Source organism: Cetorhinus maximus, chromosome 30 (genome assembly GCF_964194155.1).
Source record: "Cetorhinus maximus chromosome 30, sCetMax3.hap1.1, whole genome shotgun sequence".
Taxonomy (NCBI): Eukaryota; Metazoa; Chordata; class Chondrichthyes; order Lamniformes; family Cetorhinidae; genus Cetorhinus; species Cetorhinus maximus.
In genome coordinates, this window is record NC_135908.1 from 5175902 (window position 1) to 5193441 (window position 17540).

Here is a 17540-nt window from a genome sequence, read left to right on the forward strand (position 1 = left end):
GTGAAGGAACGGCGATATATTTCCAAGTCAGGATGGTGAGTGACTTGGAAGGGAACTTCCAGGTGGTGGTGTTCCCATCTATCTACTATCCTTCTGGACTGTAGTGGTGTTGGGTTTGGAAGGTGCTGTCTAAGGAGCCTTGGTGAGTTTCTGCAGTGCATCTTGCAGATGGTACACACTGCTGCCACTGTTCATCAGTGGTGGAGGGAGTGAACGTTTGTGGAAGGGGTGCCAATCAACAGGCTGCTTTGTCCTGGATGGTGTCAAGTTTCTTGAATGCTGTTGTAAGCAGAGAGTATTCCATCACATTCCTGATTTGTGCCTTGTAGATGGTGGACAGGCTTTGGGGAGTCAGGACATGAGTTACTCACCACAGAATTCCTAGCCTCTGACCTGCTCTTGTAGTCACAGTATTTATATGGCTAATCCAGTTCAGTTTCTGGTCAATGGCAACCCCAGGATGTTGATAATGGATGATTCAGCGATATCAATGCTATTGAATGGCAAGGGGCCACGGTTAGATTCTCACTTGTTGGACATGGTCATTGCCTGGCACTTGTGTGGCGTGCATGTTACTTGTCAGCCCAAGCCTGGATATTGTCCAGGTCTTGCTGCATTTGGACATGGACTGCTTCAGTATCTGAGTCGTTGTGAATGGTGCTGAACATTGTGCAATCATCAGTGAACATCCCCACATCTGACCTTATGATGGAAGAAAGGTCATTGATGAAGCAGCTGAAGATGGTTGGGCCTAGGACACTACACCCTGAGGAACTCCTGCAGAGCTGTCCTGGAACTGAGGTGACTGACCTCCAACAACCACAACCATCTTCCTTAGTGCTAGGTATGACTCCAACCAGCGGAGAGCTTTCCCCCCCGCCGATTCCCACTGACGCCCGTTTTGCTAGGGCTCCTTGATGCCACATTCGGTCAAATGCTGCCTTGATGTCAAGGGCAGTCACTCTCACCTCACCTTTGGGATATCTGAAGTCATGAAAAGCGTTATACAAATGTTAGTGTATTTATTTTTGATTTTAATTAGTTATCTGCTGCCCATATCCAATTGCTCAAACCTAAAGATGTTTCCTCTTTTCATCCTCCAATATGCCCCTCTGTTTAAGAATGTCCCTGTGAAGTGTTTTGGGATGTTTTAATATGTTGAAGGTGCTACATAAACGCAAGCTATTTGTACACGGCTTTTATCCTGTCTGGAGTGTAGTCCACTACTTCGTCTGGAAAGATCTGTAAGTCATATTCAAAGAATATTTTAATTTAAGGCTGGGTGATTATGGGTGACTTTAATCTACATATAAACTGGAAACATCAGATTGGCAGTAGTAGCCTGGATGAGGAGTTCATAGAATGCTTTTGAGATAGTTTCTTAGAGCAGCATGTTTTGGAACCAACCAGCCAGCAGGTTATATTAGACTTGGTGTTGTGTAATTTGACAGGATTAATTAATTACCTCAGCGTAAAGGCACTCTAGGTAGCAGTGGCCATAATATGATTGAAATTTACAGCCATTAGGAAAGGGAGAACAGACAGTATGCATAAATGGGTCTTTGTCTGATTGGCAGGATGTGACTAGAGGGATCCTGCAGGGAGCTGTGCTGAGACCTCAATTTTTTACAATTTACATCAATGACTTAGATGAGGGGAGCGAAGGCATGGTAGCTAAATTTGCAGATGACACAAAGATATGTAGGAAAGTATATTGTGAAGAAGACATAAGGAGTTTCCAGGCGGATACAAATAAGTTGAGTGAGTGGGAAAAAATCTGGCAGATGGAGTATAATGTGGGAAACTGTGAAGTTGTTCATTTTTGCAGGAAGAATAAAAAAAGCGGAGTATTACTTGAACAGAGAATGACTGCAGAATTTAGAGGTGCAGAGGGATCTAGGTGTTCTCGTGCGTGAGTCACAAAAAGTTAGTAAGCAGGTACAGCATGTAATTAAGAAAGCTAATGGAATGCTATCCTTTATTACCAAAGGAATTGAACATAAAAGTAAGGATGTTATGTTTCAGTTATAGAGGGCATTGGTGAGACCACATCTCAAATACTGTGTGCAGTTTTGGTCCTTTTATTTAACGAAGGATGTAAATGCATTGGAGGCGGTTAAGAGGAGGTTTACTAGATTGATACCTGAAATGAGCGGGTTGTCTTACGAGGAAAGGTTAGAAAGACTGGGCTCATTTCCACTGGAGTTTAGAAGAGTGAGGGGTGATTTGATTGAAGTATATAAGATCGTGAATGGTACTGACAAGGTGGACGTGGAAAGGATGTTGCCTCTAGGGCACTGCTTTAAAATTAGGGGTCGCCCTTATAGGACAGAGATGAGGAGAATTTTTTCTCTCAGAAGCTTGTGCGATTTGCAACTTTGCCTCAAGGCAGTGGAAGCGGGGTCACTGAATATTTTTAAGGCAGAGGTAGATAGATTCTTGTTAGGCAAGGGAATCAAAGGTAATCGGGGGTGGATGGGAATGTAGAACTCGAAACACAAACAGATCAGCCATGATCTTATTGAATGGCAGAGCCGGCTCAAGGGGCTGAATGGCCTACTCCTGCTCCTATTTTGTATGCTCATATTTCATTGTTTCTTCGGCTATCCATTGTAATCAAATATCAGCAATGCTGGTTGTCTGATTCCATTAAATCAGAGCACCTGTAGACTAATCAGGGCATAGGGTGCAACACATCGCAGTCCAATCCTGTCTTTACCAGATGTCCAAAGGCACATGCCCCAGATGTCACTTCATAGTGATCAGGAGCAAGTTCCTGAACTGTGTTCTTTTTCTCACTCGAGTCCAGGAACATGGAAGGCAATGTTAAAAAATTGTACTACTGGCCTAGTTAGCATCAGCTAAATTAGCACAGATCAAAGATGAAAGGTGGAGCCTTCTTATTCAGTACAGCACAGCTTCACAACAAGAAGTCTATTTCCCATAGCTACCAGAGGAGTGTCGGAAGCAGTTTAAAGTCGCTCCCGTGTTTTCCTTTTGTTCTTGAACATCGCTGGCACGTCCAGTATTTGTTGCCCATACCTAATTGCCCTTCAGAAGATGGTGGTGAGCTGCCTTCGTGAACCGCTGCAGTCCATGTGCTGTAGGTACACCCACAGTGCTGTTAGGGAGGGAGTTCCATGATTTTGACCCAGTGACACTAAAGGAACAGCAATATGGTTCTAAGTCAGGATGGTGCAGGATTTGGAGGGGACCTTGCAGGCTGTGGTGCTCCAGTGTCTCTACTGCCTTTGTCCTTCTAGGTGGTAGACATCGGGGGTTTGAAAAGTGCTTTCAATGGAGCCCTTGGGCGCGTTGCTGCTAAGCATTTTATAAATGGTACATACTGCTGCCGCTGTACGTCAATGTCCCCATTAAGATATTGTACTAAAGGCGGTGTAAGTCCTCCAACCATTAATTCATTTCCAGTGGGGTCTAAGATCCCTAATCATTGCTAACAAACTGAAAAATTTTTTAGCCCCCTATTAGTTAGCAGTTCATTTCCACTGAGCGTCTTTCAAATCAGTGGCTAGTTGGATTCGTAATTGTCAATCATTGACCAAAATACAAATGTGAAACTTTAAATAGTCTGTTACCTTGGCAATATAGCCAACAGATATTATAATGTGCATCAAGACTGTCTAGTTGGTTTTCACTATGCTTTAGACAGATCTTACAAGACAATCACTTAAGATGCCTAATTCGCTCTCTCAGTCACTTTATCATAATTTCTCTCCATTCCTCTTTTATGGCCTTAATAAGGTAGAGACTCTTCTGTCATACACAATGAGAAGCATCTGTTGCAAAAGTATACAGATCCTTTATGTTTGGGATGATAAGCCAGCTGCAAGCCCTCCTTTAACATTTTATGATCTGTGCTTCATCTTAATGGTTTCACTCTTTAGCTGAAAGGGGTTGGAAAATAAAAGGTATCTTAAAAGGCCAATGTTAGAGAGTAAGATGAAGCACTTGAATTGTCAAGTACTTATCCTTTATGTACATAACAGTAAGACTTGAAAGGTGAAATTTCAAAAAAACGTACTGACTCCAAACTATGCAGAATGCATCAGTTACTTGCAGACACACAAAATGAAGATCCTACTGACCAATATATGTGAAACACATGTATGTGCTTTCAGCAAAGATTGATTTTCGCAACTCTATTTGGCAACTTTACTGCTGACTGTTTTGGCAAAGACATTATACAGGGCACATTTCTCCTTACAGTGGTGCTTCTCTTTAAATGTTCACTGAAGGATTACTTAAGAGTTCAATTCTTGCTATTAAATGGAAACAAGAACAGAGCTTTCAACATGACTTCTAAGGAGGAGAATGCCATTCCACTTATTGTACAAAGCATTTCCCAATTGTCTATTTAAAAATATATATTTGCATGACATATAAATAAATCCAATTTCTCTGGCCTTTCATCCTTCACGACACTCTGTTGTGTAGGCTTGGTTAACAGTTCCCCTTATGCCTTTAACATCTTTGTTCTCACTAAATCTCTAATTTTTGCCCAGCCCAGCTATACCCTTGGTCCAGTCCCCAACTACATTCTCTCAAATCTGGGGGCCACAAATTGGAGTGCGACTGGCGCACATCTGGCCTAGTGGTACAGGTTTGGGTCAAACACAGAAAAATTTATCACGCCACACTCTCATCATCCAAAACAATGCACTACACCTGGATCACCCCGGACTGCAAAGACAGCCCCAGGCTCTCTTTCTCCATAACTAATTGCCTCCTCAAATCCTTATCTTGTACCACTCTGTCTTCACCTATTCCTCCAATACCAAGTGCAACAAACTCATGGGTCTCTGTTTCTAAGATTGATATCCATGCAGCTGCTTCTGGCATCATCACCTTCTCCCCTTCCTCTTACGTTTCACCATCTACTCGACAATTTCTGCCCATCTTCGCCCATGCTCTCCCCTTGCTCATCTCCTCCACCCATATCTTTGCTTTTGACATGTCTAGCTTGATTTTTCCAATGCCCATCTCGCTAATCTTCCATGCTCCACATTTTCTAAACTCCAAGACTTCCCAAAACTCAACCACTCAAGTCTTGTGCATCACAAATCACCCATCACCCCTATCCTTCATGATTTACCCTGGCAACCTATTGCAAACATATTAAAATGGAAATCTTTGTCCTCATCATCTAGTCCCTCCATGACCTTGGGCCGAAGACACTACCCTGAGGAACTCCTGCAGTGGTACCCTGGAACTGAGATAATTGACCTCCAACAACCACCTTCCTTTGTGCTAGGTATGACTCCATCCAGTGGAGAGTTTTCCCCCGGTTCCCATGGACTCATTTTGCTTAGGCTCCCTGATGCCACGTTCGGTCTATGGGTCTGAAGTCACATGCAGGCCAGACCAGGTAAGGGCAGCAGATTTGCTTCCCTAAGGTGCATTAGTGAACCAGAGGGAGATCCAGATATTTATTGATTTCACATTCTACCATCTGCCAATTTGAACCCATGTGCCCAGAGTATTAACTTGGGTCTCTGGATTACTAATCATTGGTTCAGAGTCAGACAGTTGTAGGTTTGGTAGGTGGCCAACTTCCCAAATTCATGGGCTAGTTTTATTTAGTGCCAGATTTCTTTGTTCCTTATGTCATCATTTGGAACCAAGTTATCCACAATGCTTGTTGGCAAATCTTGTTAAAGGAAGTGAAACAAGAAACTAATTCAATATGTGGGGAGAAGAGGATGACTGCACTTCATTTCCTGGACAGTTGTCAGCATTAAGAACAGTTGTAGAATTCCAATAATATTGCTGCTGTCAGAACTAATAGCACCGCGGGTTAGCCAGAGAGAGCTGGGACACAATTATCTCCCACCCAATGGTGACGGGAAAGTTAAAGGCAATTAAAGTATGTAAAAAGCGGTCATTAAAATTAACACGGTCACGCCACATAACAAAAAAGCAATTAATATTGCTCTAACATGATGAGGCAATATTTAGTCTATGATGCCTCGAGTTTATCTTGTCGTAGTCCAAACATGCCCATCATACTTTTCCTACTGGTTCTTGAGAAATCTAAGCCAAATCAAGAAAACATTTTGCCACTGTCTACTAACTTTATTTGTCTCTCTCAATCTTCTCTGAACCACCATAAGCAGCATTAAGGCAGATCCACTAGTACATTGCACCTCCCTATATAGGCGTAACTATAATTCAAATTTTGAGACAAGTAATGGTGGTAACTTTCCAAGTTACATTTCCCAATCATGTAGAGGTAATATTGCACAGATGAAAACATCATCACCAACCGCAATGCTATCTGGACCTTTCAACAGTAGTACTCTGCTCCTCTGATTTGTCACCAATTGTTACGACTTGGAAAATGATTGTTAATGAAGAATCAGAGTTCATTTATTACAACACTTTAAAAGTATGTGTATGACATCTACTCAATAGTGCTTTAAATCCTCTTGATCAGACCTGTCAGGGTTACAATCACTTGACAACAGTGAAAAATATAAATTCATTATTCAAAACCTGCGATCATGTGCTCATGGGCAAAATTCATTGTGGCAAATCCCTTTTCCCATTACCCACCCAATATTGAGTCAAACTATTACACTGACTAATGAAAAGCAAGACATGTAGATGTTCCATTCTGAAAACGTGTCTGGTTACATGGTTGAGCAAATCTCAAAAGACCAACACAACACTTATTCCTAAAATTTAGTACCCTCTTCCTAAAATTTACATTCACTTGCTTGGTGTAAAGATAGACCTGTTGCTGAAGCTTTTCATCTTGCTCTCATCAAGACAAACACAAGAATACCAAATTTAAAACAATCGCAACAATTTATATTACAGGAGAAAAGAGGTGCTTACAGGTTGGCATGATCTGAGTTCAAAGTAAGCTGATTACTGCATGCGGTTTTCTGAATAATTTCATAAGCATCAGTCAGCATGACTAATACTAATGATATTTCTTTTGTCTCAGGTTCTTGAAAGCTTTCTTTTTTTAAATGACTAAATCACAAAGTATTAAAACTGATCTAAAAAGAATGAACTTCTTCCAATTTTATAGTCATGGAGTTAAGTGTCCCAAGGTGTTTTACTGGGCAGTTGACCAGATATTGTCGGAAAACATGACTTCAGTTAATGTTACATTTAAAGGGCAGCAGGGCTGCTTTTGTACACTACTGGACTGTCAGCCTGAAATACAAACTCAATTTGTGGTTTGGAACTTGCAACTGCAGCCCTTTCACCCGGAGGTAGGCGAATTTCTATGTCAACCAAGCTGACTTCAAAATTATCTCTTCATTGACAGTTAGAGGTTATTACATGGGTGGTGGCTATTGTTGCTTATTTATAAGCACTACTTAATTCAACATGTAGCTGGATAAAACACACCAGTGATTGTTCAATTGAAATCCAGATCCATTAATATATAGAGGCAAATAAGTCAACAGCAGAATTCAAGACTGGTTACTAAGAACTCCAAAGGTTTGCAGAATTATTATCCATGGTGTTCAGGAAACAAAGGCATAAGTAACATTAACAAGGTAAATTCACTAACTCCCAGGAAAAACGTCATTCCAAGTACACTCAACAAGGTAAATACAAATAAAGCAGGAGAAACTAGTTACACATATTGCTTTGCTTATTTCACATTTTCAATTCTTTGCAATTTGAAACCATCATTTAATTAAAAAATGGTTGCAGAAAACTGCAACAGCACTTCAGAACTTAATTAGCTCCTTAACCAGGGAACATGCAAAAAGCCTTTCATAACTAAAGCGTGATAGTCATCTTAAGAAAGACTTTTAATAAAAATTTTTATGATCAGCCAATAACAAATTCCTCTTATGGTAGTCTCTCAAGAGAAGCATGTGGAATGACGCAGCATTTTCCCCTGAACATCCCAGGGAACAAGGGCTGGCCAAGGTTTTTAATTATCTCAAAACCAGACATTAAAAATCTATTCAATCTGAACCTATGGTATCAACTGTGCTAAACCTAGAGACAGACAGGCAGCTAGAAACATTCACAAAAATATTTGCTAAAAACTGGGAGAGCTGATAAACCAAACAAGGAGTTCCGGAAAAAATCTCCTCATCCAGAGAGGCTTTACAATGCAGACCTCGTTACCACAGGGTGTATTTGAGGTAAATAGCATAGATGAATTTAATGGAAAGCTAGATAAACACATGGAGAAAGGAATAGAAGAACATGATGACAGGGTGAGATGAAACAGTGTGGGAGGAGTATCATGTGCAGCATAAACTCTGCATGGAGATGTTGGGCTGAATGGCCTGTCTCTGTGCAGTAAATTCCAGATAAGTCAATGGAAAGCATAGCTACTTGGAGCATGTTGCTCAGCTATTTGGCGCTCGTGTGGGTTCTGTCCCCAATGAAGTGCTGAAGGATGGCCTCCTCATGTGTAATTAGGTATTAAGTATGTGTATAGGTCCAGTCACTAGGGAAAAGTGTTTTGGCTGAACTACCAGCAGGTCCATAGTTTTCAATCCATTTAATTAAAAGTCCAATGTCTGAAACAGCTTTAGCGATCTTGATAGCGAACTAAATAAGAAGATTCCAGACTGAGCTGAAATTCCTTCCTTTCTGTATCAGTAACGATCTTTGAAGTTACATTTAATTCACTCAGCATGTATTAAAGTTACAGTGCCCTGTTTGCTTTTTTTGGTACCAGCTTTCCTGGTTAATTATTCAATGCAAAGACATAGTGTTTCAATTAAACTAGAGCTCAATCCTGGAAATTACACGCAAGGCTTTCAAGTGAAGTTTCTTTTTAATTTAAGCTCTCCAGACTAAATATGTTTTGATGCTCCTTAAAAGTGATTGTAAACATTATTCCCACTTACAACTTGCAGGTTGTCAGGACAACCAAATTAAAATCTCACTCTTCCCCTCTAATGCCAATTCCACCCACAAACCGATGAAATAACTATTCACAAAATTCAACTAATAGACAGCCAAATTTAAATTAGTCCCAATCATATGCAATTGCTCGACTTCTCCCCCTCCCCTCAAACCACTGATCTTGTTGTAGCATGATTCCATGAGTGGCAGCTATGTGTTAGGACCTCGTCCAAATAGTCTGACTCTACACATGAGCACAAACACGTACTTGGAGACTATTCTGTCTGCATTTCTCTCTTTTTAGGATGGGGAACTGGGTGACAAATTAAAGTAGACTTCTTTTTCTTTCCTCTCTTCCTAGCCCTCCAAGGCCATTTGTAGCTGCCCAATTGAGCGTAGCTAAATCATCTTAGGCTGCTGCTACAATGTGGTCCGTATGGCCCTTAACTATACCTGGCAGTGCTTTATTCATCAGTTCCATTGGGAAACTCTGTTGATTGAGACCATGAGCTCTTGGCCTTTTAATTCAATTAAGATAAAATTGTTATTGCATATATCAGGTATAGCTTTATAAGTGAAAAGAAGGACAATAGACCAGATCTTAAGAACAATCAGAAGATCATTATAGGTATTATAAAAGTTACCCACACTGGTTACAAGGATATTATACACAATTATAACTGTTGAATTTAATATATTTTTTCAATTCCCCAGTGGTTCAATAAACACGTGGCCTTTTGCAGCACTAAACCATATCCCACTGTTTGCGGGAGCTTGCTGTGCCCAAATTGGTTGCCGTGTTTCCTATATTATAATAGTGACTACAAATCTAGAAGTACCTCATTGGCTGGAAAGTGTTTTGGGGCATCCCAAGATCTGGAAAAGTGCTTTATAAATGCAATTCTTCCTTTTATGTAGAGCAGGGAGACCTCAGGTTTACTTGTTAGTCTATTCTGAGTGAGCTGATCTCAGCTAGGGCAGCAGTTAAGGTGCTATATTTTGCCACAGGACATTTGGGTTATGCAAGGGGTGGGAGGGGGGATTCGACCAGGGCTTTCTATTGACTGCAAAACAGAAACAGAATTACCTGGAAAAACTCAGCAGGTCTGGCAGAAAAGAAATATGGCTATGAAAGCGGGTTTCAGTAAACACCTTGTCAAACACCAGGAGAGAAATGGAAAGCAATGAAGGTGAACAAGGCAAAAGAGAGATACGGAAATCCTGTTGGAGAGAAGAGCAGTACTTCTTCAAGGTAGGCATTTCTTGAAGAGAAGTGGCAGTCAATTAAACACAGAGATAAAAACAAAAAACTGCAGATGCTGGAAATCCAAAACAAAAACAGAATTACCTGGAAAAACTCAGCAGACCTGCCAGACCTGCTGAGTTTTTCCAGGTAATTCTGTTTTTGTTTTGGATTTCCAGCATCCGCAGTTTTTTGTTTTTATTTTTTTTCTTCTATTGACTGATTGCTTTCAGGAAAGTGAAGCTTTTTTGAACATCATTGGAGTGGCCTCCACCAAAGAATGACCTGCTGACACTCACTATGGAGGCTCAGATGAAAGGCTGGAGGGTGATCAGCACTCGTAGAGCAATATCCTAGCAAGAGCCAGTAGCTTCAAGAAAGGATGGGAGAAAATCAACTGAATAAACACAATTTCCAAGTTTCTGTTGAACAAATTTCCAATCCTGAAGTACTCCACAGGAAAACGTTTAAAGTGCTTTGTATAGAATACAACAGATTTTAATTCCTAGGAAGGGGAATGAAGGTGTGTTCACAGTCAGGTGAAAAGCTACATCTGCTGTGTCAAACCATCTCTTCCATACAGGGAGAGAACTGCCAGATCAGTACATTATAATTACCAGTAGCATAAAATCCACCTGTCCCGTCTGGGGATATTAAACAAATGGGGGAACACGTACTTTACTGCATCAGGAAAAGTAAGTCTTTAGTAGCCATGGCATTTTATCCCTGTGAGTTAAATCCCTCATCAGCTGGGTACAGCTTCCATGAACATGGAATCATTAGTTCAGGTATGTTGCTGTGAATGGTTATTTTACACGGTTGAAATAAGTTAAGAAGGTGACCATCAGCTCCACCAATGGCCATTTCAGCACTAAACCATTTAGACCAGAAATTGCAGGGAAATTTCCAGTCTTGGTTGTGCTAATTGCTTTCAACCATGTCAGCAGTAGGGGTCACTACCATTGGCCTCAATATGCTTGGGCTAAGAGAAAAATCAGCTTGGGCTCTCATTTCTGACCTCAATATTGTGATATGCTGACAGGCTCAGCTGTGCAACCTCAGCGTTCAAACAGGCCCCACCACTTAATGTCCAGGCTCATACTTAAAGGATGGAGGGCCGATAGTGCCTTTATGACTGTACCCCAGCAGAAAGCAGGAGACTGGAGAAAGAATGTGACAGCAACACAGAAAAATGGATCAAATGTTTGAAAATAGAGAAAGTTTTGATAATAAAGAAACATTTCAGGCCACGTGAAATCACTCCTGAAGGTGATAGCTAGAAACAGACTCTAATGGAGAAAAGTTAAATATGGAGAAGGTTGGTGATCTGATTGTGAGAAGTTTATTTTTCACATGCTAAGTTTACTTTCCACTTGGAAGAGAAAAGTATGTTTATTTTTCAACTACAATTTTTAAACAACAAATAATTGAGTATTTTGATTATTACATACTGCTCATTTCTATAATTTTGATATCTTTGCAAAATGGAACATGGTAGCATTTTTTTTTAAAAACAGCACCAGACCCTCACCAAACCACCCTCCCTCCACCAGTCCCTCAAACAAGGTAAGTCGTGAAAGATTATTTCCACTAATTGGTATAGCAAGGGACCTCAAATTTAGAATTGATCCCAGAGCATAAGAGGGAGGCTAGGATTGTGTTTTTTAATACAGTAGGTTCACGTGAATTGAATGCTCGATCACAAGTAACTTTGAAAGCCATTACAATTATGGCAGTTTAGAGGCAATTAGATAAACACAGGAAAAGGAGTAATATTAAAGGGGATTGGTAAATAACAACAAAATAGGACACAACAGATATTTCCAAAATAGTTAGCAATGCCACAAATAAACGGCGATGAATAGCTTCCTTCAACACTGAAATTTTTACCATTCTCTGCTTAACAGTTTAGTCCGCATGTTGGTCTATAATCTATAAATGGAAGCAACTTTAACTTAACCTGCCCAGTGGGGAACAGACAGGGTAGGATCAGCTACCTCTTTTACACCTTATCCAAATTTACTTTCCACTGTCTGATCCTGTCAGTTTCCCATTGGACAGTTTTGGTTAAAATTACCCCTTGTGGTATAAAACGTGCATGAACGGCAATAATCCAGCTCTCGGAAATGAGTGCGAACAGACTCATTGCAATTCCAAGCAGGCAGCAATGGACACCACCAAAATGTTTTAATTGACAATCTGTGTCAGAGAGGCCACGGGAGTGTGAGAAATAGAAGATCACACGAGTGTAATAGTGGCCCTTCTCCAATGCATCACTAAGGCCTCATTGTTTGGACCAATGTAGAGAGAACTTTATTCCACGCTGTATGCGACCTGGGAATAGTTAACACAGATGTTGAGCATCTATAAAACTAGGACTTTGAAAATAAAACATCACCCCTCTACTTCCTGAACTACATTAGCTCCTTATCCTGTAGCACCTTGATTTTAAAATGTTCATCTTTGACCACTTTCTTCCATGATCTCACCCTTCCGTACCTCTGTAGCCTCAAGTCCTACAACCCTCAGCCATTTTGGCTCCATATTCTTTAACTCCCACCTTAAACACAATCTGCCCTCATGTCCAAAAGCCTCAAAACCTACTTCCACCTATCCTCACTCTTCTCCAACTGATGAAGATCCATTTATCACCTCTGCAAAACCCCATGAAGTGACCTGTGTTAAAGCTGCTATTTAATTACAAGAAGTTCTTAAAATTATATTGTTTTTAATGAGAAACACAGTGTGCATGCTACGCTCAACATATGCATAACATATGAAGAGATTGGCAGGAAAGTCAAAAGGCATCACCTGATGATGGTCAAATTATTTTTCCATCAAATTCAAATGCCTGGAACATTTTGAAGCCTGAATAAGTCTGACATTTTTCAGAAATAACCAAGGTAAGTTAAAGCAAAAATAGGAGATACGCCCTCACTGGCTCTCAGTTACATGGACTGAAACCATAGCTTTATAGTAACTTTACAAGAATCCATAAAAGTACATCAATGGCAGGCAGCTACAGGTATTGACTCCTACCGTCAACTGATGCATCAGCAGTTCCATTAAGAAAGTGATCTTGTTACTGAACAGAACATAGAAGCAGTTGTCATAGCAGCCACTACAGGCGTAGCAGTATGCATTAATCACATTGCACAGGGATCTGCAAAATGACAAGAAAAAGTCAGGTGAGTTTGTATTTGTTTAAAACACTTTCATATGTCACTACCAATGCCCTCCACCCACAAGCACATTGCAATAATTTCCCCTTCCCTCCTGAAAGTGCTTATTTTTACCGGGATGAGGTTCCACTAGCATTTAAAAACAAAAAACTACTGTGGATGCTGGAAATCCAAAACAAAAACAGAATTACCTGGAAAAACTCAGCAGGTCTGGCAGCATCGGCGGAGAAGAAAAGAGTTGACGTTTCGAGTCCTCATGACCCTTCAACAGAACTGAGTAATATTAGGAGAGGGGTGAAATATAAGCTGGTTTGGGGGGGGGGGGGGTGGGGGGTGTGTGTGGTGGGGGGAGAGAAGTTGCGGGTGGGGGGGCGGTGGTTGTAGGGACAAGCAAGCAGCGATAGGAGCAGATAATCAAAAGATGTCACAGACAAAGGAACAAAGCGGTGTTGAAGGTGGTGATATTATCTAAACGAATGTGCTAATTAAGAATGGATGGCAGGACACTCAAGGTACAGCTCTAGTGGGGGTGGGGTGGAAAGACTGACAGGGCATTACAGGTATAGATTTAAAAATAATGGAAATAGGTGGGAAAAGAAAAATCTATATAAATTATTGGAAAAAACAAAAGGGAGGGGGAAGAAACGGAAAAGGGGTGGGGATAGACTAGGGAGTTCAAGATCTAAAGTTGTTGAATTCAATATTCAGTCCGGAAGGCTGTAAAGTGCCTAGTCGGAAGATGAGGTGCTGTTCCTCCAGTTTGCGTTGGGCTTCACTGGAACACCCTTCACCCACCCTGGCGGCATTCGTTCCCTCCGGGACACCCTGGTCCACTCCTCCATCACCCCCTACTCCTCAACCCCCACCTATGGCACCTCCCCATGCTCACGCAGAAGATGCAACACCTGCCCTTTCACTTCCTCTCTCCTCACCGTCCAAGGGCCCAAACACTCCTTTCAAGTGAAGCAGCATTTCACTTGCATTTCCCCTAACTTAGTCTGCTGCATTCGTTGCTCCCAATGTGGTTTCCTCTACATTGGAGAGTCCAAACGTAAACTGGGCGACCGCTTTGCAGAACACCTTCGGTCTGTCCGCAAGAAAGACCCAAACCTCCCTGTTGCTTGCCATTTTAACACTCCACCCTGCTCTCTTGTCCACATGTCTGTCTTTGGCTTGCTGCATTGTTCCAGTGAAGCCCAACGCAAACTGGAGGAACAGCACCTCATCTTCCGACTAGGCACTTTACGGCCTTCCGGACTGAATATTGAATTCAACAACTTTAGATCTTGAACTCGCTCCTCCATCCCCACCCCCTTTCCGTTTCTTCCCCATCCCTTTTTTTTTTCCAATAATTTATATAGATTTTTCTTTTCCCACCTATTTCCATTATTTTTAAATTTATACCTGTAATGCCCTGTCAGTCTTTCCACCCCACCCCCACTAGAGCTGTACCTTGAGTGTCCTGCCATCCATTCTTAATTAGCACATTCGTTTAGATAATATCACCACCTTCAACACCTCTTTGATCCTTTTGTCTGTGACATCTTTTGATTATCTGCTCCTATCACTGCTTGTTTGTCCCTACAACCAACTCCCCACAACTCCACCCCCACCCCCCCCACCCCTCCACCACCCTAAACCAACTTATATTTCACCCCTCTCCTAATATTACTCAGTTCTGTTGAAGGGTCATGAGGACTCGAAACGTCAACTCTTTTCTTCTCCGCCGATGCTGCCAGACCTGCTGAGTTTTTCCAGGTAATTCTGTTTTTGTTTTCCACTAGCGTTTGCTGTTCTATGGTGGCTTACTCAGTACAGATTCCTGAAGTGTGAACCTAGACAACAGGTGTCAGCAAGTCAGTGGGCAATGGGCAGCATTACATCCAATCCTGAGCTCATCCCAATGTCCAGAATGGCATCCGTTTAAGTGGGGATTGCTGGATGATGATCACAAGTGGCAATCCTGGCCAAACTTCCCCTTTTTAGCCCAAGAATACGAAAGTAAATTGCTGTGACTTTACAACCACCCTCTCTGAGATCAGTGCAGTTAATGAATGAAACTCGAGGCCTTCTGGTCTGAATAGCTCAGTTACATGTCTGTCAGGTAACATCACAAGTATACTTCCAAAGGACAAATGAAAACATCTGGTAAACTAATAGCTCTCATAAACCCTGTTAAAAATTATGAATATTTCATGTCTCTCTTAGTAATTATAAATTCAACAGTTATAATCATATTTTATATATACACTGAACAGATAAAGTCATTGTGTTACAGAATATATTGTGCAGCATTTTTTAGACTAGTATTTTAAAACATGGTTCAGATTGTTTGAAAGTTGTATATTACAACCCTCACATAATTCTCTAACATGCAAGGGAAGTTAACTAGTCACTCTGTCACTACTCTAACTGCAACAGGAGGGTAGGAAAAGCAAAGGTCATGAAGTTATATAGCACTTTTCATGGCCATATGATGTCCCAAAGGGCTTTACAGCCAGTGACATACTTTAAGTGTGGTCACTACAGTAAAGCAGGGAAATACAGTAGCCAATATGTGCACAGCAAGGTCCACAAACAGCAATAACTATCTAATCTTCTTTACTGTTGCTGGTTGAGGGATGAATATTGATCATGGCAACTAGGGAAATTCTCTGCTCATCGAATAGTACCGCAGGATCTTTTACATATACCCTAAAGGATAGATGGAGCTAACATTTTATCTGAAAGATGAGAGCCTTCAACAATGCTGCACTCCAGCAGTACAGCACTGAAGTACTGGCTGGATTATGTACTCAAGTCCATGGAATAAGAACTGAATTAAGGTAGCAGTAATTGATCAATGGTCTTACCCCTCAGATCAAGATTACAGTCCTTAACTCTGTTGTAAAATATCAGTACCTATCCCCAATTAACATATTCAAAAATATCATTTAGCTCCCTCTATTTATGGGTAAAGCCATGTCCGGAATAGTATCAACCCATATTGACCAGCATTTGAGTAATGGAGCTGGCTTATTCAGCGCAGTAGCTAGGGAGGGGAGGAGGCTACAACTGGACTCATCATCTGGCTTGGGTGCAGAAGAAAATAGCAACTCAACCTCTCCACCTATCCTTCCTCTGTTAAGATGTTCTATAAAAACAACTTTTGGTTACCTGTCTTAATATCTCCTTATGCTCAGAATCAAGTTTTGTTTGATAATACTTGTTAACAAACGTTTTACTATGTTAAAGGTGCAATATAAATGGAAGTTGTTCTTGCTATTGACCGTTCTCCAGTGAATCCTACTGGAAATACTTATGTGAGGACTCAACTGTGCTGTCATTCATGGTTTAGTGGCCTGCTGACAGTTATTGTCTAAGCACTTTGGAAGATATCAGAGGCTGGTTGTACTCAGGAACAACATTTCAATAGTAGTTAATGTTTTCAGTAGACAAGGGGAGAAAACGTATGCTTCAATCAGTGGTAGCACTCTTGCCTCAGACCCACTCAAAGATTTGAACACATAAACTAAGCTGACACTTCATTGCGGTACTGACAGTGTCATGCAGTGTGAGAAGTGTCACCTTTCACATGGGACAATAACCTGAAGCCACATCTGTCCAGTCAAGAAAATGTAAAATATTCAATGCCTGTGCCCATAAAGGTCAGAAAGTTCTCCTATTATCCTTGTCAATGCTTATTCTACAATCATCAACAAGAAAGACACAGATTATCTGGTAATTTATTTCATTTAGTTTTTGCCGTTATGTGCAAATTGGCTGCTACATCTGCCTACGTAATAATAGTAGCTACAGTCAAAAGTACTGAACTGGTTGTGAAGAAATTTGAGACATACCAGGGGCATGAAAGACATGATATAAATACAATTGATTTAACTTGTTTTTTTTCAATAAAAAAGATAACACTATGTACAGAACACCATAACACCATCCCCCCCTCACATTTATACTCATGAATTTCAGGATCATTAACAGAACCAGTAATTAATGACAATACCAATCCATTGTTTGGCTTACCATCAATGCAGGTTAAAGAGATTATATTTTTGGAAGATTTCGACACTGGCTTTGTATTAAATAGCAGTACGTATTACTAGATAGACCAGCAATACAAGTGTGACTTACAGCTTCGCAATAGTTAAGATTAAATTAAGATAAGAAATAGGAGCAGAACTAGACCACAGGGCCCATTGAGCCTGCTCCACCATTCAATGTGACCATGGGCATCAACTCCATTTTCCCACCTGCTCCCTACATCC

General features: G+C 40.9%; 1 protein-coding gene across 3 annotated transcripts in view; it reads right to left on the reverse strand.

The window, feature by feature from the left end:
* Positions 1 to 17540, reverse strand: part of scaper (S-phase cyclin A-associated protein in the ER) — a 291693-nt gene that overhangs the window by 63264 nt on the left and 210889 nt on the right. For all 3 annotated transcript variants that reach the window (XM_078532314.1, XM_078532315.1, XM_078532313.1), the window contains one exon: positions 13136 to 13259. In XM_078532314.1, coding sequence (XP_078388440.1) covers positions 13136 to 13259 — 124 coding nt within the window. The remainder of the gene's footprint in view (positions 1 to 13135; positions 13260 to 17540) is intronic.